Source organism: Puma concolor, chromosome E3 (assembly GCF_028749965.1).
Source record: "Puma concolor isolate L17-30 chromosome E3, mPumCon1.1.hap2, whole genome shotgun sequence".
Classification (NCBI taxonomy): domain Eukaryota; kingdom Metazoa; phylum Chordata; class Mammalia; order Carnivora; family Felidae; genus Puma; species Puma concolor.
This window is the reverse complement of record NC_141682.1, coordinates 18796241-18821238: the sequence shown is the minus strand read 5'-3', so window position 1 is coordinate 18821238 and position 24998 is coordinate 18796241. Positions and strand designations below refer to the sequence as shown.

Sequence of the window (24998 nt, the reverse complement as noted above, 5' to 3'; positions counted from 1 at the left end):
GGTTTCTGCCAATCGTTGGAAGGGTGGGTGGGGCTGGAGGTGGGAAGGGGCTGGGTAATTTGGGAAGAGGAAATGGAGAAGAAGAAGGGCTGGAAGACCAATGAGAAGGGGGGTGAAGGCAGGAGGAGGTGGGACGAAAGAAGTAACTAACAGAAAAGCGCGAGGCTGAACGCCCTGGCCAATAAAAATGGCTAAAGAGTGAATGACCGCGGAAGGAGGCGGGTGCTGTGCGAGAAGAGGCTAGCCTGGCCAATAGGAATACTAAAAAGGGAGCCAATGAAAAGGGCGACTAGGTGGAGGGCACGTTGACAGACAGTGGTGTCTATTTGGGCAGTGACAGACGGCATCCGCAGTCAATAGGAAGGGCTGAGGAATTCTTAAAGTCTCCCAAAAAGGTCACGAAAGAATGACAGCTGGGGGGGGGGGGGGGCGGGCGGGCCAAATTTGCAATTAATTTGCATTGTCAGCCAATAAACGCATTCCCTCGCTTAAGCAATTGGGAGGAAGATAGACGGCTGTCTCAGCCAATGGAAGCATCCAACGTGTAGGGGTGCTGCCAGCAGGCGGTGCCAGCCCAGGGATATCGGTGACAACCGGAGACAAGCGCAGAAGGGGGGTGACAGTTGGGGATAGCACTGTGAGGGGGCGGGGGCCAGGCACATTACTGCAGCCCTTAGCCAATAAGAGCATGGCGCTGCTTTGTTTGAGTCCTTTCTGGGCTCCTATTCTGTCTGTCTCTCTCTTTTTTAAGTAGGCTCCACACCCAACGTGCGGCTTCAACTCACGACCCGAGATCAAGAGTCGCATGCTTTACCAACTGAGCCAGTCAAGCGCCTCCTAGGCTCCCCTTCTCCATCCAGCTTCAGAGCCACCTCACTCTCGTGGTCTGTGAGACCCTACCACAGATCCAATGCCTTGATCAAGTCCTCTCAACCTCCACTCCGTCTCTAGTTCTCATCTCGGTCTCACAACCAACTTCAATACTCCAAAGCCCAGGCGACTATAACCAGAGCCTCCAAATCCTCTAAGCGACCCATTTCTCTAGATCCTCCCAAGCCCTTAAGTCCTTCTCCTAGCTCCCCAGCTATCTGAGCTCCTCCCCAGAATCCAGGCTCTAATTCCTTGGACCTCATCCTCTGAGTGCCGCCCCCCCCCCCCCCCCCAGCATTCTAGTAGGCATCCTAGACCCAAACTATGAATTCCCAGTAACAGGAACTCCCATATCTGTATTCTTATTCTTTTGGGTATCCAGGACCTATCCCATCAACTCCTCTCCCCTCACTGCCACACCTCTCTATACTCCTCATTTTCTAAGAAACCAGACCCCAATCTCCTGAGCCCCCCCGCCCTTGCTACCCTAGACCACAAACACAAAGCCCTGACTTTACAAGCCTCTCCTTTCTCTGACTCACATCCCTCTGAGCCTCAGGGTTAGAGGGCCCAAATTTCCATACAGAGTCCACCATCCTGAAATTTCAGTCAGACCTAGCTCCCAATGCCCAGGTCCTCCTTGGTTTCTGAGTTCTCTTAGGCTACTCACTCCCAGCTCAGACCCAGATCCTGTGTATTCTCATTCAGTGTCTGAATTAGATATACAGCTCCTGATCTCCTCCTCAACTTCCCCACTTTTCATTTGGCCCAAGCTACCTGAGCACTTTCCCTTTTCCCCTCTTTGGAGTTTTCCTCCCCTCCCAGAATCCAGGAATAAGGCTCCTCCCTGGGCCTAGACCCCCATGGTAACCTTATAAGGTGAGACAGCTGTCCACTGAAGTAGGGAGGGGCCAGTGCAGGAGGCCGAGGGCAGCTGCTAAGTTTAGGGTGGCTCCTTCTCTCTTCTTAGAGACAACAGGTGGCTGGGCCCCAGTGCCCAGAAAAGAAAATGTCTTAGAGGCATTGGCATGAGGCTGGAGGAGGGAGACGGAGGAGGCATCTTCCTCAGGACACTGGGTCCTAAAGGAAGCAGATGAAGGAGGAGATGGGTGTCCTCGCCAATCGTGGCCTCCTGGGGTTTCCTCAGCCACTATTTCCCCAGGAGAGGGCACCTCAAAGTCATACAGTCAGCCAAACTTGTTCTTGCCCAGAATGGAGAAAGGGGCCACTGGCCAACCCAGCCCCCCAGGCGGAGGTGACCAAGTAGCAGTCCTCTTGGGGTCTTTGACTCCCCTCCGCTCGGTTCCAACTTTCATAATAGGACCCAAAGAAATGATTACAGACTCACATTCCATTATGTTCTCCTGTTTCAAACCTTTCCAAGGCTGCCAAGTTCTCAACCCTCAGCCTGGCATTGAAGCCCCTCCAGTCTCTGGTCTCCAGCCCCTTGTACCCTCTGCTCAAGCCCCATTACCATTCTGGCAACCTGATCTTTCACTTCTCCAGGCCTTTGCCCATCTGTGCTCTCTGCTTAGCACACCTGCCCCTCCACTTCCACCTGACCCACTTCTCCTGGCCTTCATAAAGTCATCCCCATACTCCCAGACACGGCTGCTATGCTCTCTACTTCTGTACTCCTGACCAAATGCTGTGAATCATTCTCTGCATTTATCCAGTCTCCACAGCTAGACTCTAAGTCCACCAAGACAGGGCCTAACTATTCATTGTAATGATTATATTTCACTAAACTGTTCCCAAATGGTGTTCATATCCACAAGTTCTGTGGGATGGGAATTAATACCCATTTTATAGAGGGTGGAAACAAGACCCAGGGAGTTGAAGCACGAAGCCCAAACTCACAGAGCAGGCCTTCTGTCTAGTCTCTAGTCCCTGGTCATTCTATGCTTGGCGTTTTTTTTTTCTTGAAACACCCTCCCCTCCACCATGAAGGGGAGGTAGAAGACTTTCCTATTCTTCAGCTTTCCCAGACAGCTGTCTCCCTTTCAACTCTGCCACTACCCCACAGGCATACATACACTTGACTGTGAACTCCACAATGGGAGTTGAGGGATTGTGCTTGCCAAAATGCACCCATGAAGCACAGCCCAGTGCCTGGCACAGTGTAAGTGCTCAATAAGTTTACTGGGTTTAAATCTGGAGGGGTGCCTGGCTGGCTCAGTTGGTAGAGCATGCGACTCTTGATCTCTGGGTTAAATTTGAGCCCAACATCGGGTGTAGAGATTACTTAAAAATAAAAAATATATATATTAAAAAAAATAAGTAAAACCATAAAAAATTAATTTCAAAATAAGGAATGTTTCAAAAGTAAATAAATAAATCTGGACCCACCCACTCAGGGGTACAGGGGCCTGGTTCATCTCTCCCCCAGTACTGTCCCTCAGGTTGGGTCCTCTCTGAACTCTGGCACATTCCAGCCCGCTTTTGGGAAAGAGAACATCCCTTTCTGCCCAGGTCCCAGTGAGACATGCATCCCAAGACCCACTCCCTCCTCCCTCCCTGGGCTCCAGCTGCTGCTTGGCCCTCCAAGAAAGGAGAGGCCCTCAGCTGGGCTATTTTGGTATCCGGGGTGGGCACCGAAAGGGCTAAGGTTACCTTGGAATGTTGAGGGCTCCCTGGGGCAGGACTATATAACCCCAGAGGGACTGCCCAGGCTGACTCTGCTCCTTTCCAGCCAGAGCCACTGCCTTGCCCCCAGGAGACCGAAGACATGGTGAGTGAGAATCCCCCAGACCCCTCAGACCTCAGGGCAGCTTCACTTTTGAAAAGAACATAGCCGATTCCCAGTCCAGTAAGAGAAAAAAAGATGAATCCTCCCTTTCTTGGCATTACTAATGGGGATCGTACAGAATGATGGCTTAAAGGACCCAACCAAGGATACTCTGCCCAGACTCTCCACTCACAGACCTGTCCCTCTCAAAGCATCCTCTGCACCTTTCTGCACTCCCTCTTCCCCAAACCCTCTGGGACCAGCCAGGCAAGAAGTCCAACTCCCATTTTATAAATGAGGAAGTAGAGGTTCAGACAGGGTGAATGAGTAGATTAGGTCACACAACAAGTCTGGGACTCAGAGGAGACAGGCTCAGGGCACAGAGAAGGGGACTTGTTGAGAAGTCCCACTTGTTGGGTAGGATGAAGGACAGGAATTTAGGGATACAGATTTAAGCAAGTCCCCTCAGCAGAGGTCATAAGGAAGGGGAAGCCTAGAGCCAGAACAGTTGCTTTAGAAAAATGACCCAAAGAACCCTGAATCTAATCCACTGCCTCCAGAGAGGAGTAGGGATTGGCCCATAGACCCTTTTGCCCATCCCTCACCCCCCAGGCACCCAAGAAGGCCAGGAGAAGGGCGGCAGCAGAGGGCGGAAGCTCCAGTGTCTTCTCCATGTTCGACCAGACTCAGATCCAAGAGTTCAAGGAGGTGAGAGGAGAAGGGAGACTGAAGGCTGACCAAAGGCACCCCCTGCTGTTCCTCCCCCCTCATACCCCTCCCTGGAATGTGCACCTGTTTGGGGGGGGGGGAGGGGAAGGGTTTAGAATTCCTTGCTCCCCTCCCTGCTTGGCATGTAAGAAGACAGCTGGCTGGGGGCCAGAATCTGATCTGCCTGGGATAGGGATGCTGAAGCCCGGCCATAAGGGACCTAACCCCTCCCTGCCCCTACCTTGTGCAGGCCTTCACGGTAATCGACCAGAACCGTGATGGCATTATCGACAAGGAAGATCTGCGGGACACCTTCGCAGCCATGGGTGAGCCCCTTATCCCACCCATAAAGACTCAAGACTGAGGAAGTACTGGGAATATGGAAGCCTTGGGTTTCAGCCCTGCTAGCCCCACCTTGGGCCTCAGCCTGCCCAGGCAAAAAGTGGGTGGGATGATCTGAAATTATGGGAAGGATCAACCCTTGGCCCCAGGACCCCACTCCAGTTCCCCCCACCCTGCTCCAGGGCGCCTCAATGTGAAGAATGAGGAGCTAGATGCCATGATGAAGGAAGCCAGTGGTCCCATCAACTTCACCGTCTTCCTGACCATGTTTGGAGAGAAGCTTAAAGGTGAATGAAGTGTCTTGGGTCTAAGCCCCCAACCGCTCCTCCCCAGACCTTTCAAGGACAGACCGTTCAGGGACCCTTCCGCTTCACATGCCCTCTGACCCTGCAGGTGCTGATCCTGAGGACGTGATCACTGGAGCCTTCAAGGTCCTGGATCATGAGGGGAAGGGCACCATCAAGAAGCAGTTGTAAGTGACCCTCTCCAGCTGCTCACACACAGAAAGCCTCCTTAAATTCTTACCAAGGGTTAGGTATAAGGGAGGGAATAAGGGAAAAATTAGAACTGTGGAAATGGGCAATAGGAGTACATTTTGATAGCACATTCGGGAGGGGAAGAGCAAAAGCAGGGAGGCCAGACTGGGAGACCAGTGAGGGATCTACAGTGACTTCGGTTTTGAAGATGATACCAGGAATGACAACAAGGATGAGGTGGGAGGGAGTGGAAAGGAACCACGAAGCCCAGTCTCAACTCCCCATATGTCACCTCTCTCCAGCCTGGAGGAGCTGCTTACCACGCAGTGCGACCGCTTCTCCCCGGAAGAGGTGAGTTGGGGAGGGGCCCGGGAGACGCAGAGGGAGGGGTGAGGGGAGCGTACGCAACCGGTAGAAGACGCCCCTGAATCTTTCCCCAGATCAGGAACATGTGGGCAGCGTTCCCCCCCGACGTGGGAGGCAATGTAGACTACAAGAACATCTGCTACGTCATCACGCATGGCGACGCCAAGGACCAGGAGTAGGGGACCCTCTTAGGCTTCTGCTGGCCAATGCCTCCTGCCAGTCCGACCCCCCACCCCGACTCCTAATAAAACTCAACTGGTCTTTGTTTCTTAGCTGCGGCGCCTTCGGTGCATTTGTGGGAGAGGGGCTCAGGTGGGATGCCTGGCTGAAACACTGCCTGGCACCAAGGCAGCTCCCAACAAATGAATGAGTAAAGAGTGGCCCGGAGGCCTGGGTGGGGCGGTTTCACCCGCTACTTATTCCCGCTGGGAAAGCGAAGACGCGAGTGGCTTCAGGGAAACTTTTTATTGAAGTCACAACTTGGGGGAAGAGGGGCGGAGATGGGAGTCAGGGGGCGGGGTGGGAAGCGCGGGGCGGGGCGGGGGGGGCGGGGCCAAAGTCGGAGCTACAAACTCTGGCATTGCGGGAACCTGTTAGCCCGAGAACCCAGCGCCGGGGCGGACTTCTCAGTTTGGGGCTCTGGGATTAAGCGCCCGGCAGCCAGAGGCTCGGGGATTGGACAAAAGACGGACTGAAGGCGGAGCCGAGGTAAAGCAGGGCCGGGGCGGGGGCCTCAGAGTGCGTCCGACTGCTCGCCCTGAGTCTGGCTCTGCTGCATCTGGGCCTGCATCTTCTCCAGCATCTCCTGCATGCGGCGCAGCTGCGCGGGGCAAGATTGCAGGCGGTGGGACCGGGCGAGGCCAGAAAGGGACTTCGCAGAGCACTTGGGTTCTTGGTCGGGGAGGGGGGGTGGGAAGCGAGGTACTTGCTCACCTCTTCATCTTTCTCGCGGATCAACTTCTCGGTCTCGGCCAGAGGCAGCATGGGCAGCGGGATCTCTGTAGCGCTCTGGCGGGAAAGCTTACTAGAGGGCGGGGGGGGGGGCGGGGGGAGGACAGGGAATCAAGGACTGGACCCTTGGTTGTGGGTCACAGCCGCGAGGCAGGGCGTGGGGTGAGGTTGGGGTCTAGGAGGCGGGGCCTTGTCCTTCCAATGCCGTCAGCAAAGTGGGTGGGGAAAGATTCTGGGGGATCGGTCTGGATGGTGAAGGCGGGGTCCGGGGTAGTGAGGGCCGGGCCTTGGGAGCATCTAGGACTGAGCTCGGGCTCTCACCTGCGGCTGGCTCGATCACGCGCCCCAGGCCGGGCCAGGCTTTGTAGGCAGCTGGCCCGGTAGCCCTCATAGAGAATATCGTGGGTCACCTCCTTCAGGTCCTGTAGGTGTGTCTGCACCAGCATCCGTCGCAGGTTCAGGAAATCGCAGTGATGTGGGTTCTCCACTGAGGGGCGGACCGGCGAGCGTCAGGGAGCTTCTTGGCCGGGTCAAGTCTGCCCGGAGTCCTGCCCCCACTCTAGGTGAGGGTCTGCAGTCCAAGGACCCCTCTTTTGATTCTTAAGATCCCCGGGACCGGAGATCGTCCCAACTTCATATGTTGGGTGCTGTTAACTCAGCGGCGTTCTGGGCTCCCTGTTGGCCTCAGAACGCGTGCCCCACCTTACTCACCCTCCACAGTACCCCAGGAGTAGCGGCGTCCCCTCACTGGACGGGTCCCACCGTCCCTCACTACCTCGCAGGAACCGACGACTGCGAAAGGGATGCTTTCCTGGAGGGCAGAAGTCAGGGAATCACCGTTGGCCCCTCCTCGCCAGAAACCTCTTTGTCAGCTTCCACCAACACCTCCTCCTCCCCTGCTTCTCTGCCCCTTCCTCCTTTTGCCTCTGCACCTTCATCTCTGCATCCTGCCTCTTGAAGTCTTCGTCCTCATCAGAGTCACAATCGGGAAACTGGTAGATGTTGATCTCCTCCTCCTTCAACTGGTCCCGGATCTGGGAGCAGACACAGAGAGAAACACAGAGGCTGTGAGCAGCAGACATTGCCTGGTGGGAGACAGTGAGATACAGGTCCCAGGTGGTCAGAGACAGAGAGAAAGACATGAAAGACAGAGATGGTGAGAGGTGGACATATAGGATACCCCAAACCAAAATCTCAAAGGGGTGCCTGGCTGGCTCAGTCCGTGGAGCATGTGACTCTTGATCTCGGGGATTGTGAGTTTCAGCCCCATGTAGAGATTACTTAAGTCATTGGAGTGGGGGTCATTATCCTGGGGCTGGAGGGCTATCAAGAGTGATCATATCTTTGCTGCCACTCTCAGGCCTTAGCAAAGCATCCAGCCCAGGGGTTCCATTCTGAGCCTCCAGAGACACAGCTCCTTCAGTCAGCTTACTCCCCATCTTCCTCAGGAATTTTCTCCCACAGACTAGCCTGGCACATTATGCTTCCAAAAGGCTAGCCCAAGATCAACGAAGTCAAAGCTGAGTTCAGGTTTGATGGCGACTTTTGGTTTCATGTAGGGCCAAAGGTCAGAGGTCACCAGACCTACCCTCTGCTTGAGGGCCTGGGTTTCCTTAGGCATCAGGGCATCTGCTTTGGCAATGACTGGGATGATGTTGACCTTTTCGTGCACTGCCCGGAGAAAGGCCACATCTAGGGGACGGAGCCTGCACCGAGGGATTTGGTCACGGTTCAGTCTTAAGCCACTGAGACCCTCCCCCACCCCTCCCCAAACACCCCAGCCCCCCAGGGTATCCCCCCAGACCCTCGGCCAAAGGGTGAGATGAAGTAGAGGCAGCAGTGGACACGGGAGTCCTGAATGTTCTTCCGGTTCAGGCCACTCTCATCCCTAAGATACTGCTCAAATTGCTCCTCAATAAAGCGCACTACAGGCAGCCAGCTAGGGTATGGGAGGAGAGAGTACAGTCAGAGATGAGGGGCCACAGCATAGGGAAGGGGCCAAGGCTAGCCAGGACTTGGGGGGGGGGCAGGGGGACTTGTTTCTTTGGCTCCAACTAAAGACATCAGAGGAGATTGGCAGGGTGTCAGGAAACACTGGGCACTTTGGCTGCATGGACACCAGAAACAGACCCCACCTTTTGGGGAGGGCAGGGGCAGAGCAGACCAGCCCTGTAACTGATCCCTTAGTCTTCATAGAGTAGCCATACCGGGAAGCTTGGCCCCCACTCCTTCCCCTGCTCCTCACCAGTCTGAGCAATCCACTGAGTCCCCAAAGCCAGGTGTGTCCACCAGGGTCAGCTTCACCTTTATACCCCCCTCCTCGATCTCCACGCCCCGGCGCTCAATGGTCAGCGTTTGTGTCAAGCGAGCTGTGAGGACAGAGAGAGGACAGGGAGGACAGGGAGCTGGGTAGGGGCCTGAGACAGGACTGATCTCCATTCTCAGAATTACAGTTGCCCCCAGCCATTTTTCAGGGGAGTCTCAAGAAAGCAGCGAGCTGCCTGAGTCCCCCAGAAAGTCATGGGAGACCCAGATGAAAAGAAAGAGAGTGCAGCCTGGGGATGGGAGAGACAGAAAACCTGGAGAGGACGGGAGGATCTTACCACTGGCCTCTGGCAGGTGCCGGTCCTCATAGAGATTGGTGAGAAACAGGCTGTTGATGAGGGTGGATTTTCCCAGGCCTGACTCCCCTGTAGACAGGACAGGTCCTCCTGGTCAGGTGAGGAGACAGCCAGAGTGGCTTGAGGACCCCCTCCCCCCACCGGTCCCCTATACAAAACCCATCAGACCTGCCACCATGAGTGTGAAGTCAAAGCCTTTCTTGACGGACTTGCGGTGCAGCTGGTTGGGGAGGGCGGCGAAACCCACATACTCCTTGTCCTGTTGGTGGGGGGTAGACAGTATGAGGCTGCTGGGGGCAACAGGAAGGGCCCTCCGGTATAACCTGGCCTCAGGAGCGAGAAGTCAGCCTACTGTGGGTTGGCCTGGATCTGGCTACTCTGGGGGCTGGGGGCTGAAGGCAGAGATGCCTGTATTCCTGGGCATAAGGACTCACCATGGTCCTGCTAGCTGTCGCTGCACCTGCTGTCTCTCCCCACTTCCTCTGGTGAGGCAGGAAGTTGAGTGTGGCAAAAAAAAAAAAAAGGGGGCGGGCAATGTAGGAAACTGAGATGCTCAAACTGGGCCGGAGAGGTGGGGAAAGCCAAGACCAAGAATACCTGGAGTTCTCACTTACGGGATCCCTTTGGCAACCCCCCCCCCACCCCCCACCATGGGAAGCTTCAACCCCTCGGTTCTCTACACACCTTTTTCCCAAGCCCCCACTGTAGCCCCATCACCCTGGTGGGAGGTGGGTGTAGGCAGAGAGGAAGGAAGCAAGTTAGTATCTCTAGTAAGTGAGATGAAGGCTTTGACTGGGATGGTTAAAATTTTTTAAAGTTCCCACGGTCTACGTGGACCAAAAGTCATAACAAGATTAGAGGTGGGAGGGGCCGTCAATTTTCCTTACCAGCTCAACTGATTCTTAAAAGGACTTCAAGTCTTTGGACACCCCTGGCAGAGATACCTTACTTTAGAATCCTGGCCAAGGCACTCACCTGCTCTAGCCCCTTCAGGGGCTTCCCAGTGGCCTCAGAATTAAGTCTGAGTTCTGGCCTGGTAGTCAGAGCCTTCCACATCTGGACTCATCACCCCTTCTCTCACTTGCCCTTGGAGAGTGCCCACATCCTTTGTTCTGCCCACATTGAGTTTTTTCTTCTGGTATTCTTGATCTTTCAAGGGTTTGATTCAAAGATCTTCCTCTAAGGGGCGCCTGGGTGGCGCAGTCGGTTAAGCGTCCGACTTCAGCCAGGTCACGATCTCGCGGTCCGTGAGTTCGAGCCCCGCATCAGGCTCTGGGCTGATGGCTCAGAGCCTGGAGCCTGTTTCCGGTTCTGTGTCTCCCTCTCTCTCTGCCCCTCCCCCGTTCATGCTCTGTCTCTCTCTATCCCAAAAATAAATAAACGTTGAAAAAAACAAAGATCTTCCTCTAAGAAATCTTGCGCAACTACCCCAGGCAGAGTCATTTTCCCTCCTCCAGACCCTAACACCTTTCACAAGCGTCTCCAATGCTCGCATTTGTTTATCTGGCTATCTTTTCTACTGGCTGAGCTTTCTGAGGGCAGGGACCATGTTCTCTTCATTTTTATGTCTTCGGTGTCTTGCACAGGGCCTGGCACAGAGAAGGTGCCAATAAATAATATACTCGATGAATGAGTGCGTAAAATAACAAGTGAATGAAGTTGGTCAGGGCCAAAGGCTGGGAGGCTGCGGAACATATAAAAGGAGCCTTGCTTTGGAGGCAGAAAGAACTCTGCAAACCTCAGTTCTACCACTTACTACGTGACCTGGGCAAGTCATTTGACTTCTCTAAACTCCATTTTCCTCATGGTAAATGAAATACATGCATTTCCACTTAGTTATCAGGACTCAAGCAATTTCAGATGACATGTGCTTTGGAATCAATCAGCTACATACACAAACCCTGGCGTTAGACTTTACGAAGTGAGTGACCTCTCTGAGCCTTTACAGATGATCTCCTTCCTATGGCCTATTGGGCCCTGCTTGATCTGGATCCTGTCTACTGCTCCAACCTCATTTTCTTTTCCCATTCCTTGTGGTTCTATTTATTATTTCCCTGTTAACCCCTGTTGCGAACTCAACTGTGTCCCCCCGACCCCAAAATCATGTGATGGAGCCCTAACCTGCAATGTGATTGTATTTGGAGATAGGGCCTTTAAGAAGGTAATTGAGGTTAAATGAAGTCGTAAGGGACTTCAATCCAGTAATAGGTCTGGGGTCCTTATAAGAAAAGACACCTGTGATCTCTGCGCAGGCCCAGAGGAGGGGCCATGTGACCATGTGAGGACACAGAAGGTGGCTCTCTGCGACCCAAGGAAACCAGAAATCAACCTCGCCAGAAACCAACTCTGCTAGCACCTTGATGTTGGACTTCCGGTCTCCAGAACTATGAGAAAGTTGATGTCTTTTGTTTAAGATTCCTAGTCCGTGGTATTCTGTTATGGCAGCTGAAGCAGACTAAGGTAGCCTCATAGCTCACTCCTATCCCTCACCCTAAGGCAACCACCTTAATGTGCTTTGTGTGTAATTTTTTGCTTTGTATACATTTTGAAAAACGTGTAGTATGCAGTGCATGTTGACGCAAACGGTTATATATCTATGAATATGTATTTGTTAACTTTTTCATTCATCACTATTTAAAAAAAAATTTCTTTTTTACTTTTTTTTTTAACATTTATTTATTTTTGAGACAGAGAGAGACAGAGCATGAACAGGGGAGGGTCAGAGAGAGAGGCAGACACAGAATCCGAAACAGGCTCCAGGCTCTGAGCTGTCAGCACAGAGCCCGACGTGGGGCTCGAACTCACGGACCGTGAGATCATGACCTGAGCTGAAGTCAGACGCTTAACCGACTGAGCCACCCAGGCGTCCCAAGACAGAGTAAAAATTTTTAAAGTTTTGTTTTCATAATCCCTACATCCAACATGGGGCTCGAACCCATGACCCCAAGATCAAGACTCGCACGCTCTTCTGACTGAGCCAGCCAGGCGCCCCCATTCAGCATTATTTTTTAAGATTCATCCATGTTGCCATGTGTCTATCTTACCCTTACTTCACACTCATTTCTATTACTGTCCCCTTCATGTAACCTTGGAGAAAACCTCTCTGAGCTTTACTTTCTTTATCTATCAGATAGGATTGGAATCTCCTGCCACACAAAACTCCAATGTTGTGCGAGAGTCCTAGGATTATGGAGACATCGTGATTAAGAAATGTGTGATCGTGGCCATCTGACTTTAACTTCTCTGTGACTTAGTTTCTTTATCTGTTAAATGTTAATAATTCTACCTCTTAGGGTCACAGTGGGGATTCTATGGCCTAATCCACATTAAGCTCTTAGTTGAGTACCCAGCATATGAGATGAGCTCACGCAGAATGCTAGTTATTGCTAGCATTACTCGAGCCGAGGGGTGTGACATGTCATCATCTCAAATCTGCTCCTTGCTGAGGATCCAGACAGTGAATCAGTCAGGGTTTCGGCCCTCTGGGGAGACAGAGACAGCCACAAGTAAGTGTGTCACAGAGCACTGGTGCTAAAAATGTAGTGTAACAAGAAGATAAACAGAGTACTTTGAGAAGCCAAGGGAAGGGCTAATTATACCCCTCCTCATGCCACCACAGCTCTTCCTCCAGCATTTGTTATCTCCCCGAGCAGCCCTAAGGTCTTAATTAAAACTCTGAGCTCCTCCCCGCTGCTCTCCACAAGTGCAGTTGACCCTTGAACAACACGGGTTTAAACTGTGCAGGGCCATCTATATGCAGATTTTTTTCTTTTTTTTCTTTTCTTTCTTTTTTTTTTTTTTTTTTTTTTTAGTGTTTATTCATCCTTGAGAGAGAGAGAACACAAGCAGCGGAGGGGCAGAGAGAGGAGACAGAATCCCAAGCAGGCTCCAGGCTCTGAGCTATCAGCACAGAGCCCCATGTGGGGCTCGAACCCACGAAGCATGAGATCATGACGCTAGCCAACGTCAGACGCCCAACCGACTGAGCCACTTAGGTGCCCCTATGAAGATTTTTTTTTTCAATAAATACAGTACAGTACTATAAAGGTATTTTCTCTTATGATTTTTTTTCTTTTTTTATTTTGAAGAGAGAAAGAGAGCATGTGGGGGTGAGGGAGGGGGCAGAGGGAAAGAGAGAGAATCCCAAGCAGACTCTGCCCAGCGTGGAGTGTGATGGGGGCTTGATCTCACGACCTTGGGATCATGACCTGAGCCAATATCGAGTCAGAAACTCAACCGACTGAGCCACCCAGGAGCCCCTCTTAAGCTTTTCTTAATAATATTTTCTTTTCTCCAACTTACTTTATTGTAAAAACACAGTATATATACACAATATGGGTTAACTGTTTATCTTGTTGAGGCTGCTGGTCAACAGTATTTCATTAGTAGTTAAGTTTTGGAGAAGTCAAAAGTTGTACGTGCATTTTCAAACTGTGCAGAAGGTTGGCGTCCCTAATCCCTGCATTGTTCAAGGGTCAATTGAATATCCACTTGGTTTCCAGAACCTTCCTATCAGAAATAATTGGCCTCCTTCTCTTTACACCTTCCACCCCCTTGCATCTGCCCTGGGTTCAAACTGATCAGGTCTTCCCTGAGTTATTGAAGAGCCTTTAAGAAAATAACATGTATGTTCATTTATTTGCTGTATAATCAACACATTCTTACAGAAAAAATAGAAAATGCAAATGGAATAGAAATGTGTGCATCTAGGGGCACCTGAGTGGCTCAGTTGGTTAAGCATCCAACTTTGGTTCAGGTTATGATCTCACAGTTTTTGAGTTGCAGCCCAGCGTTGGGCTCTGTGCTGACAGCTCAGAGCCCAAAGCTTGCTTCGGATTCTGTGTCCCCGTCTCTCTACTGCTCATTTGCTCTCTCTCAAAAGTAAACATTTAAAAACAATTTTTAAAAAGATATATACCGGGGCGCCTGGGTGGCACAGTCGGTTAAGCGTCCGACTTTAGCCAGGTCACGATCTCATGGTCCGTGAGTTCGAGCCCCGCGTCAGGCTCTGGGCTGATGGCTCAGAGCCTGGAGCCTGTTTCCGATTCCGTGTCTCCCTCTCTCTCTGCCCCTCCCCCGTTCATGCTCTGTCTCTCTCTGTCCCAAAAATGAATAAAAACGTTGAAAAAAAAATTAAAAAAAATAAAATAAAAAGATATATACATCCAGTATCACTACCATGGTATAACCCTATTTTGATGTTTATCCTTCTAGATTCTCTCCTAGCTCTATAAATGTGAATAAACATATTTACAAAACTAGGATCATACTATAACTTTGTTTGGAATCCTGTTTTTGTCACTTCATATGTTTTGTACACTGTTCTATAGTGAATACACATCTATATATTATTTTTTGACATGTTCATTTATTTATTTATTTAAAAAAATTTTTTTTAACATTTATTTATTTTTGAGACAGAGAGAGACAGAGCATGAACGGGGGAGGGGCAGAGAGAGAGGGAGACACAGAATCAGAAGCAGGCTCCAGGCTCTGAGCCATCAGCCCAGAGCCCGACGCGGGCTCAAACTCACGGACCGCGAGATCGTGACCTGAGCCGAAGTCGGACGCTCAACCGACTGAGCCACCCAGGCGCCCCTATTCATTTATTTTTAGGAAAATGACATTTAACAATTTGATAAGAGTGCTTTTTTAAAGTTGTTATTTTAATTCCACTCAGTTAACACACAGTGCTATATTACTTTCAGGTGTACATTATAATGATTCAACAGTTCTACACATCACCCAGTGCTCATCACGACAGGTGCACTCCTTCATCCCCATCACCTACTTAGTCAATCTCTCCACCCTCCTCCCCTCTGGTAATCCCATCAATTTGTTCTCCATAATTAAGAGTCTGTTTCTTGGTTTGTCTCTTCCCCCTCCCACCCCCGCTTTGTTCATTTGTTTCCTAAATTCCACATGTGAGTCAAATCATATGGTATTTATCTTTTTCTGATTGACTTACTTCATTTAGCATCATATTCTAGCTCCATTCATGTCATTGCAAATGGCAAGATTTCATTCTTTTTTATACTTGAATAACATTCCATTGCATATACATATCACATCTTTATCCATTCATCAGTTGATGGACATTTGGGCTCTTTCAATAGTTTGGCTATTGTTGATAATGCTGCTATAAACACTGGGGTGCATATATCCCTTTGAATTAGTGTTTTTTTAATTCTTTGAGTAAATACCCAGTAGTGCGATTGCAGCATCATATTTCTATTTTTAACTTTTTGAGGAAACTCCATTTTTCTGTTTCCCACAGTGGCTGCACCAGTTTGGATTCCCACCAACAGTGCACAGGAACTCCTTTTTCCCTATATCTTAGCCTACACCTGTTGTTTCTTGTGTTGTTGATTTTAAACTTTTTTTTTTTAAGCTTATTTTTGAGAGAGAGAGAGTGAGCAGGGGAGAGGCAGAAGAAAAGGGAGAGAATCCTAAGCAGGCTCCACACTGTCAGTGTGGAGCCCGATGCAGGGCTGAAACTCACGAACTTCGAGATTATTACCTGAGCTGAAATCAAGAGTCAGATGCTTAACCTACTGAGCCACCCAGGTGCCTCTGATTTTAGACATTGACAGGTGTGAGGTGAAATCTCATTGTAGTTTTTATTTGCATTTCCCTGATGATCAGTGGTGTTGAACATCTTTTCATGTGTCTATTCATAGATATTTGGCATTTAGATTGATTCCCATTCTTCCCAGTGATAAACAATGCTGAAATGGGTTGGGCCTGTTTGTGGTGCCATCATTGTGTACTTGTCCCATTTCCTTAGGGGAAGGGGAATTACTGAATCAAAGGAAGTCATGTATCTAAGGCATTTGTGCATATTAACAAATTGTCCTGCAGAAAAGGCTCTCGGTTTGTCTAGTATAGAGATGACATGAATTACTAGTGACATAATATTCATTTACATGCTTATTATTCAAACAAATGTGTCCAGCCATTCATGTTATAAGGTTTGGGGCCTGTTCAGAGAAAGGAAGATCCTGCCTTGACATTCCTACGGGCAATATATGGTGGACAATTTTCTCATTTAATTATCTAGATTCGTTCTTTTTCATCTTGCCATCAAACCTGCATAGCTACCTAAGGCCCCACCTGGTGACCCTAGAAGGGCTTCTGTATCTTTAGACCGGAGTTCAGGTTCGGACTTAGTGACTCCAGGCTTTCTCTTCTCAAAGTCAAAGCTAGCTCCAAGAGTGAGTATGGTGTGTGGGCTGGCCGCCTTTCAGGGGAGGGTTCCTCCGAGAGGGGCTAGCTCTTTGCCATTTGGTACCCTCTTACCTCTGTTTGCCGGTACAAGTGCCTGACACATGGGGGACCCCCAGGAAATGTTTGTGGAGCAAATGAATAAACATACCACTCTAGCTTCCACTGCTTTCCTATTATGTAAACTCATGACATCGTGACACATTAAAACAGAACTATTCTCTATTTTCCTCTTTGAGGGTAGGTCTTAGCCATCTTTGGATCTCAAGCTTCTAGCACATAGTAGGTTTTCGATTAGTGTGTAGGCAACTGTTGATGTGGGGGCACATCTCTCTTCATTCAGCCCCCACCTCAGCCAGCTCTGGACTTTATCGAAATCTTAGTTCTGTCAGGATTAGCTCAAAAATGCCACCTTCTTTCTTGGTTACTCTAGCCAAAAGAGTAAAAGCTGATATTTTTTGGCTCAGTGTTTTATTTTTTTTTTTTATTTTTTTATTTTTTATTTTTTTTTTCAACGTTTATTTATTTTTGGGACAGGGAGAGACAGAACATGAATGGGGGAGGGTCAGAGAGAGAGGGAGACAGAGAGTCGGAAACAGGCTCCAGGCTCTGAGCCATCAGCCCAGAGCCTGACGCGGGGCTCGAACTCACGGACCGCAAGATCGTGACCTGGCTGAAGTCGGACGCTTAACCGACTGCGCCACCCAGGCGCCCCTTGGCTCAGTGTTTTATACATATTACACATATTAATCCTCAACCATTCAAATTCGGTATTATCATCCCCATTTTACAGTTTAGGAAACAGAACTAATTTCCGCAGTGTCAAACAGTAGTTAAGTGACAAGGTCAGGAATCAGACTGCATAAATGGCCTTCAAGACAGAGTCCACAGCCACTAAACTCTACAGAAGGTATCTCTCTGCACTACATTCCTATTATATTTTGTTCGTCAGATTGGTATAGATCTGTCTCATCGTCGCCACATCTCCATATTCTACTGGATCAAGAGCTCCCTGGAGAGTTTCTTTGTAAGTCCAGGGAGTAGACAGTGTCTAGATATTGGTTCGTGATGCTTAAGTATGTACTGATTGATTTGTGGTCCTAGTTTCTGTGTCTAATACCCATGAATAGGAGGCATCGAGAACCATGCAGACTCACTCCCAATTTAGAATTCTTCCTGCTCTCGCACAGTATCTTGAACTGGTCCATGTAACTCACACACTTACAATTCTTTTTCATGGTTTGTGTACTTGCCCCTTAAAACTGGTAGCATCCAAGGATATATCTTACATGTGTTTCACCTCCTTATCCCAAACTCTTGGCTTAGCACTGAGGTGCTAATAAATTGTGAATTGATATACAAACCTCTGTCACCCCTCACTTATCAGATAATAAACAAACACTTCCAAGCACTCCCCCCTTCCCCAAAGGCAAGCTTGCTGAGTACAGATACTGGGGATCACGCCCCAGGGTCCACTGGAAAGGCCCACCAAGCTGGGAACGATAGTTTAATGTTTTAGCCTCTCCCTGGGTGTGGCCTTTGTAGGGTTGTCGACCTGTCCCTAGTCTCCCTGTGGCCTATTTCTTTGTGTCTCTATCTCTTTGTCTCTGCCAGTTTCTCTGTCTTTTGTTTCTCTGCCTCTGGGCCTGTTTTCTCTGCAGATTCCCTTCCTTTTCTTATAGCTCTTCCGACTGTGCTCCAATGATTTCATCTATCTCTTATGTTTCTACATCTCTTTGTCTCTGGAGGCCAATCTTTTGCTCCTGTATTTTTGGTTCGCCGCTCTCTCGGTCTCTCTCGGCTTTTGCGTTCTGACTGGGGGTTCTTAGGTTACGACTTTGTGTCTGGCTCAGGGTCTCCGCCCCGGGCCTGATTTCAAAGGCTGACTCTCCCCAGCATTTCCCAGGCGTCTGCTTCTAGCCTCTAGCTGCTGCTCAGGCTTCAGTCTCCCCCAGCCCAGCCCCCATCCCCACCCCACCCCCGGCCCCAGGCCTCTCGGACCCGCCGCGCTTTGTTTCCTGTGTCTCGGCGCCCCGCCCCCGCCCCGTCTGGGGTCTCCGCCGCCCTTTGTTTGCCTGGGTCTCTCCCCCACCCCTTTCCCTGGGTCAGTCTTCGATCTCTCTTTGTCTCTCCGGGCCAGGGTGGCTGGCGCAGTCGGCCAGCCCCGGGGGTCGGCGCAGGTGGCCCGACAGAGCGACAATTAGGAAGAGTCTTCGGCCCTCATCACCCGGCTCCGGCCCAGGAGGTACACGGTTAATACCACCGAGTTCGGGCAACTGTCCTCGGCTTAGAGTAGCCCTCTCCGCGGCACGCGGCCTTCCGCCGGCCACCGAGCGCCGACAGACGCGGGCGGCCTCCACAGGCTTGCAGCTCCTCCCAGTTCCTAGAGCGGCTTGGTGCGGCCTGGCGCTTCCGCTTCCCGTCCCCGCCCCCGGCGGCCGCCCCCGGGACGCCTGGGTCCGAGCCCCCTCCCCATTTGGCGCGGAGCCCGCATACCCCGGCCGCCGGCTGCTCCGGCAGCGAAACCCCGCCAAGGAGCTCGTGAGGGCGCCGGTGTGGCACAGCCGGAGGCGGCTGGGAGGAGAAGGGGGCGCTGCGGGCCGGAAGGAGCAGCAGGTGCAGGGACGGCCGGCGGCGCGGGCGGGGGTCACCGGGAGCCGCACCCCGCACCTCGGACCCGGCCGCTGCCCGGTGCCCGCGCTGGCCGGCAGAGGGCAGCGACAGGGTGCCGCGGGCCGCACATGGCTGTGTGACCGTGGGATTGTGTCTGTCCCCTTGCTCAGGGCGGCGTGCGGGCGATGGAGCGCGCGGTGGAGCCCTGGGGCCCGGATCTCCAGGGCGCAGAGGAGAGGGAGCAGCTGAGAGGCGCCCGCACAGGTGAGGGCCGGGGCAGTGCCCCGCCACGGGCAGGTAAAGGCTGGGTGGGGACTCCGGTGCCGGGCTGTGTCTGGCCGAAGCCCAGAAAAATCGGACGTGAACCGTGCTTCCAGGGGGGAGGGGGAGGGGAGCAAAAACCGAGGGAGGGAGCCAACGTTTCTGAGCACCTACTGTGCGTCAGGCCGTGAAGGGGCATCATCGCAAGGACTCTCCCCACTCCTGGAGACTCATCAGCAGCCTCACAGCCTCTGCCCTACTTCAGGCCTCGTTCTGTCTCGTCTTGACAATTGCAAAAACCTCCCCACAGCCCTTTTCTCTTCAGTGATGCACTCAGCAGCCACATTGATCCAAGTCCAGATGTAATCCTGTTTGCCTTCTCAAAAACCTTCCCTAGTTCCCTTCTGCCTGCTAATTAAAAGCCTTAATGTAGTGTTCGATCTAGGCCTTACATGCCTAATCTAGTCCCAACATCCCTTTCCAGCTTTATCTTCCATTCCTCTCCATGGTTTACTCTTTTCTGTGCTGTGAAAGCTTCGCCCTATCTCCTTATTTCCTCTTTCTCTTGTGACCGCAGTTTTTCTGAGCCCACAATTATAATTATTTGTGCTTGATCTTACCTCTCCTAAGCATTTTGAGGGACAGGTGTGGGTCTGGGTCCTCTCAGGTATATGCCAGATAATTGAAGTAATACATTACACAATGGGCTAATATAAGAAGATATAATAGAAATAGTAAATAGTAGGTGTTCTATATAGAGACAGTATAATGTAGTGGTTAACACAGGCCTGGAAATCAGACAGACCCGAGTGAGAAACATGGCTTTAATACTTCCTAACCCCATCGCTGCTTGGCCTTTTGGCCAAGTGTAGTATCTGTTCTTACCAGCGTGATGCTTTATAACCTTAAGCAAGTGGCTTAAGTTCTTGGAATTTCCATGTCTGTAAAATGGGAGTCGTGGTAGCATCGTATCATAGGATCGTTTGCAAGGATTCGGTGATGGGTAGTTCAGTGACCGGCACGTATTAAGGGCACGTTGACAGGAAGTTACCATTGTTGATGAGAGGCAGCAATAATAAGTATTTCAGAAGTTCAGAGGAGAGAGGGAGAGACATCCTTGTTGACTACAGATCGCCAAGGAAGCCTTCCTGGGGAAGGTGCCATCAAAGATAGGAGCTGAGCCAAAGGGCAGGGTCTACTACTCCCTTTTGTCTCCCCAGGTTTAGGGAGTGAGAATGTGGAGATTTCTCAGCCGGATGAGTTTGAACATCCCCCCCAGGAGGATGACTTGGGGTTCAAGGAAGAGGAAGATCCGGCTCCAGGTCATGAAGTAGGAAATGCCTCTCTCAAACCTGAAGGCATCCAGACCTGGGATGACTTGTGGGTCCAGAGAGAGGGACCGGGAAAACCTCAGGCTCGGGACAGAGGTCCCCGGCTCCTGGGAGAGCCACGCTGGGGCCAGGCTAGCGATCGGGCTGCCGTGTGTGGTGAGTGTGGCAAGAGCTTTCGGCAGATGTCAGATCTGGTGAAACACCAGCGGACCCACACAGGGGAGAAACCCTACAAGTGTGGGGTCTGCGGCAAGGGCTTTGGGGATAGCTCTGCCCGTATCAAACACCAGCGAACTCATAGTGGTGAAAAGCCCTACAGAGCCCGACCACCAGCCCAGGGTCCCCCAAAGATTCCTCGGTCCAGGATCCCGGCTGGTGAGCGCCCCACTATCTGCGGTGAATGTGGCAAGAGCTTCCGGCAGAGTTCTGACCTGGTGAAACACCAGCGGACACACACGGGTGAGAAGCCCTACAAATGTGGCATCTGCGGCAAGGGCTTTGGTGACAGTTCTGCTCGTATAAAGCACCAGCGGACACACCGGGGGGAGCAGCCACCCCGGCCCGTGGTGCCCAGACGGCAGCCTTCTCGAGCAGCCACGGCAGCCCCACAGGGACCCAAGGCCCAGGACAAGCCATATATCTGCACCGATTGTGGCAAAAGATTTGTGCTCAGCTGCAGCCTTCTGAGCCACCAGCGCAGTCACCTGGGGCCCAAACCTTTTGGCTGTGATGTGTGTGGAAAGGAGTTTGCCCGGGGCTCAGACCTGGTGAAGCACCTGCGGGTGCACACGGGAGAGAAGCCCTACCTGTGCCCTGAGTGTGGCAAGGGCTTTGCCGACAGCTCTGCCCGGGTCAAACACCTCCGCACCCACAGTGGGGAGAGGCCTCACGCCTGTCCGGAATGTGACCGCACCTTCAGCCTCAGCTCCACCCTCCTCCGCCACCGCCTCACTCACATGGAGCCCCAGGACTTCAGCTTCCCAGGCTACCCTTTGGCCCCCCTGATCCCCAGCCCACCCCCCAGCTCAAGCCCACCCCCACCTCCTCTTGGCACAAGCCCCCCACTGACACCTCGAAGCCCTTCACACTCAGGTGATGGGCCTTTTGGCCTGCCTGGCTTGGAGCCAGAGCCTGGGGGCCCACAGGCTGGGGAGCCACCCCCACCACTGGCAGGTGACAAGCCCCACAAGTGCCCTGAGTGTGGCAAGGGCTTCCGCCGAAGCTCGGACCTGGTGAAACACCATCGTGTGCACACAGGGGAGAAACCCTACCTCTGCCCTGAATGCGGCAAGGGTTTTGCTGACAGCTCGGCCCGAGTCAAGCACCTCCGCACCCACCGAGGTGAACGGGCTCGGCCACCACCACCATCCACTCTCCTGAGGCCACATAACCCCCCTGGCCCAGCACCCATGGCCCCTCGACCCCGAGTCCGAGCCCAGCCCTCTGGACCCAGCCAGCCCCATGTGTGTGGCTTCTGTGGGAAGGAGTTTCCCCGGAGCTCAGATCTGGTCAAACATAGGCGAACACACACTGGGGAGAAGCCATATAAGTGTGCAGAGTGTGGCAAAGGTTTTGGTGACAGTTCTGCCCGAATCAAGCACCAGCGTGGGCACTTGGTCCTGAGGCCCTTTGGGACAGGGGATGGTCGGGCAAGGCCCCTCAAAGAGGAGCCGCCAACAGGACTGGAATGATGGGGTCCAGGGAAGGTGGAGGCCCAGGAGACCAAAGGGAGGGTATCGGCTGCTTAAGCAGAGAAGAAAGGGCCGGGGAGGTGGTGGGAGGGAGAAGAAGGGGAAGAAATGGGAGAAAGGAGTGAATAGATAGAAATAGAGATTGGAGACAATGACCTTGAAGCTCAGGAAACTGTCCTGGCTGGGCTCAGTCAGGATCTTGACAGTGTGGTCTATACCCCCAGCTTCTAGAACACTGCCTTGTACTCTGAATAGTGTAGGCACTCAATAAGTACTTGCTGAATGAATAAACTGGCCTTAGCCTGAGGGCCCTTAAAGAACTCTAAATTCCTGCTGCCTCTTAACCTGTTAAGGATTGCTCCTACCCAACCTTGCCCTTAGGAGACCAGCACCCTGGCCAGCACCAAACAGGGTTTGACCTGTGTTTACAACAGTGAGACTAAAGGAGTTTGGGGTGGTAGAGAGGCAGGAGCATCTTGAACCTTCTGACGGGGAGAGTGTTGCTGTGTGGACTCCAGTACGCAGGCTCAGGCCCCTGGACATGGCCTTAGCCAGGAAGGGCGCTCTTGGACAGCCCAGACCCATCTGCCCTGGAGAACCCCAACCTGCCCTGACACCTGGACACTGGCAGAATAGACCAGAGACAGCAGAAGGAGCACTCCTACACTCGATGCCAAGCCCAGGTCCTGGTGGACGTCAGCAGAGACAAACTGGCTGGGAGAAGGGCAGGACTGGAGTGAGGAGAGGCCAGGGAAGCTCCAAGGCAGGACAGCCACATTTCCATGTATCTCCTTGCCAATAAACTTTCTTGTCTGAAGCTTGGACTCTGTGCTTGTGTGTGTGCGCAGGGTGAGGGGTGGAAAAGATGTCAAAGCCCCACCACAGGTGAAGCCATGTGTGACCCTGTGAGGGTCTCTTGTCTTCTTTGAGCCCAGCAAATGAAGAAGTTGGAATAGTCTGCCGCTATCTAGGTGTGACATCTGGTTGAAAAAACAGCCACCAGGTTTGTCAGCTGATGCTCCTGACTGACTTCTGGCTGTCCACGGGCGCCACCTACACCACAACGTCGAGCGCGGCCCCTAAAAGGAAAAACTCGGCGCCACTGGGCGGGCTGGGGTGGGGGTGAGCGGTCTGTGAGCGCCGTTGCTATGGCGACAGGTACCCGGGGAAAGGTGGCCTTCCGTCTAGTACAGGCACAGAAGTCCCCGACACTGATGCTGGGCCTACTGGGAAACCCCACCTCCCTGAAGCCCTTTTTTATTTATCGGCAAACAGGTCATTTGACTGCATAGTCCAAAGAGAGGGCAAAGGGGATGCCTCTTTAGTCCCTGGAAAAAAAACAACCTTATATTCTCAGCGACCCATGCGTCATTAGGAGCAGGACTACAATTCCTAGCTTTTTCCGAGGAGGGCGCCAATGGGGAGGAAAAGAGGAACTGACCTGATTGGCCAGGGACAAAGAAGACGAGGGCAGTTAACCCATCTGAGAAATGAAGTACAAGACCGCTTAGCAACTTCGCGAGTTGGGCGTCTCTGCTATTCTGCGTGGGGGGAATGGTCCCCGGATAGACGCTCTCGCGAGATCGTAACCATCCGCCGGGCTTCCCTAGAAACCAACGAAAGCTTGCTAGAGCGCCCTTCCTCCGGGTCATCCCACCTGGGCCAAGTTGTTAAATACACTCTCGAAACCCTAGAATGCTGCATTCAAGCCTAGGGTTCTTGGAGACTTCGGTCCTTAAGTGCACACACACCCACAGATCTGAATGGAGGTCTCCGGGGGCGTTTGGAAGATCGCCCCTGCTGGGTTCCGTGTTTCCCCTCCCAACCAGTCGACCTCCAAGCCAGCCTGCAGCGAACTTTGTAAAATTACATCTGACTGTGTCGCTCCCCTATTAAAAACCCTGCCGTGTTTCCACATTTCTCTGTAAAACGTAACTCCTTGGCATTCAAGTTGGCTTTCAAGGTCTTCCATTTGTGTGGTTTCCGCCCTGTGCCTCTCAAATACTGCTCCGTTTACATGGAATGCTCATCCCCATCCCCACTCCCTCCCCCTTGTTAACCTCTCCAAGTCAGAACACTTCAAGCATTACTTTCCCCCACAAGCCTTCCCTGAACCTCCAGCCTGGGTTAGAATCTACTTCTTCTCAATACTTAACACCTGCAGAACTTCTTGAGGCTAATTAGTCACTCAACAGCATTACCTACTGTGTGCTGGGTATGGGGGATAGGAGGATGAATAAGACAAAGTCTCTGCCCTCGGTTTCTATGCAGAAGATGGACGTTGGCCAAATAATTCCAAGTGTAGTAAGGACTCTACAGGAAGCAAACACACAGAAGAGAATCCTGCCCGATTCAAAGGCCTCGCCAAAGAAGTGGCAACTAGAAGCTAAGAAAAGGAGTGGGGGATAGGATAGGAGCTGGAGTCTTCTAGGCAGGAAGAAGAGTATGCACCAAGTCTTTGGGCACCCAAGAATTGAAGTAAAGTTCTAGTGAGTCTGAAGGCAAATAGTGGAATGGAGAGGGGTGAGGTGTAAGATGAAGCCTTTTCCAAATTCAGCTTTCTACCCCACCCTCCCCCACCCCCGCCCCGTCCTAACAGCAGCCTGGCACACAATAGGCCTCACTGAATACTTCGGTGAACGGTGTCCTTGAAACATGATGGGCCCTTCATAGGAGTTTACAATCCCATAAACTGCTACTTCCTTGTCAATATGGCAAACTCCCACTCATCTTTGAAGGTCCTTCACATTTTTCTCTTCAGCGAGGGCTGCACCCAATAACCACTCCCTTCCAAGGGGGTTATTCAGTTATTCACT

At 51.8% G+C, this 24998-nt stretch overlaps 3 protein-coding genes across 7 annotated transcripts; 2 read left to right on the top strand and 1 right to left on the bottom strand.

Moving 5' to 3' along the window:
* The first annotated feature begins 3448 nt into the window (after positions 1-3448).
* Positions 3449-5762, top strand: MYL11 (myosin light chain 11). The gene is made up of 7 exons (XM_025920194.2): positions 3449-3601; positions 4211-4306; positions 4557-4632; positions 4831-4935; positions 5042-5120; positions 5427-5475; positions 5565-5762. Exons 1-7 carry the CDS (start codon positions 3599-3601, stop codon positions 5667-5669), a joined length of 513 nt encoding a protein of 170 aa, XP_025775979.1. The 5' UTR covers positions 3449-3598; the 3' UTR covers positions 5670-5762.
* A 178-nt stretch (positions 5763-5940) lies between these two features.
* Positions 5941-10133, bottom strand: SEPTIN1 (septin 1). Of its 3 annotated transcripts, none has more exons than XM_086692392.1 (12): positions 10038-10133; positions 9497-9544; positions 9231-9321; positions 9045-9152; positions 8687-8810; positions 8246-8380; positions 8030-8147; positions 7374-7475; positions 7153-7252; positions 6763-6928; positions 6424-6514; positions 5941-6310 (listed from the first exon to the last, which is right to left on the bottom strand). In XM_086692392.1, exons 1-12 carry the CDS (start codon positions 10116-10118, stop codon positions 6224-6226), a joined length of 1251 nt encoding a protein of 416 aa, XP_086548518.1. In that variant the 5' UTR covers positions 10119-10133; the 3' UTR covers positions 5941-6223. The 3 variants fall into 3 exon arrangements, with proteins under 3 accessions (XP_086548518.1, XP_086548520.1, XP_086548519.1); XM_086692394.1 differs by lacking the exon at positions 10038-10133 and adding an exon at positions 9747-9791; XM_086692393.1 differs by lacking the exon at positions 10038-10133 and having other exon boundaries at positions 9045-9131.
* On the top strand, positions 6041-22999 carry ZNF48 (zinc finger protein 48). Of its 3 annotated transcripts, none has more exons than XM_086692389.1 (3): positions 6041-6198; positions 19070-19163; positions 20381-22999. In XM_086692389.1, the coding sequence occupies exons 2-3, from the start codon at positions 19085-19087 to the stop codon at positions 22180-22182; spliced, it is 1881 nt and encodes a 626-aa protein (XP_086548515.1). In that variant the 5' UTR covers positions 6041-6198; positions 19070-19084; the 3' UTR covers positions 22183-22999. The 3 variants fall into 3 exon arrangements, with proteins under 3 accessions (XP_086548515.1, XP_086548516.1, XP_086548517.1); XM_086692390.1 differs by lacking the exon at positions 6041-6198 and adding an exon at positions 18339-18531; XM_086692391.1 differs by lacking the exon at positions 6041-6198 and adding an exon at positions 18620-18902.
* Positions 23000-24998: the final 1999 nt, after the last annotated feature.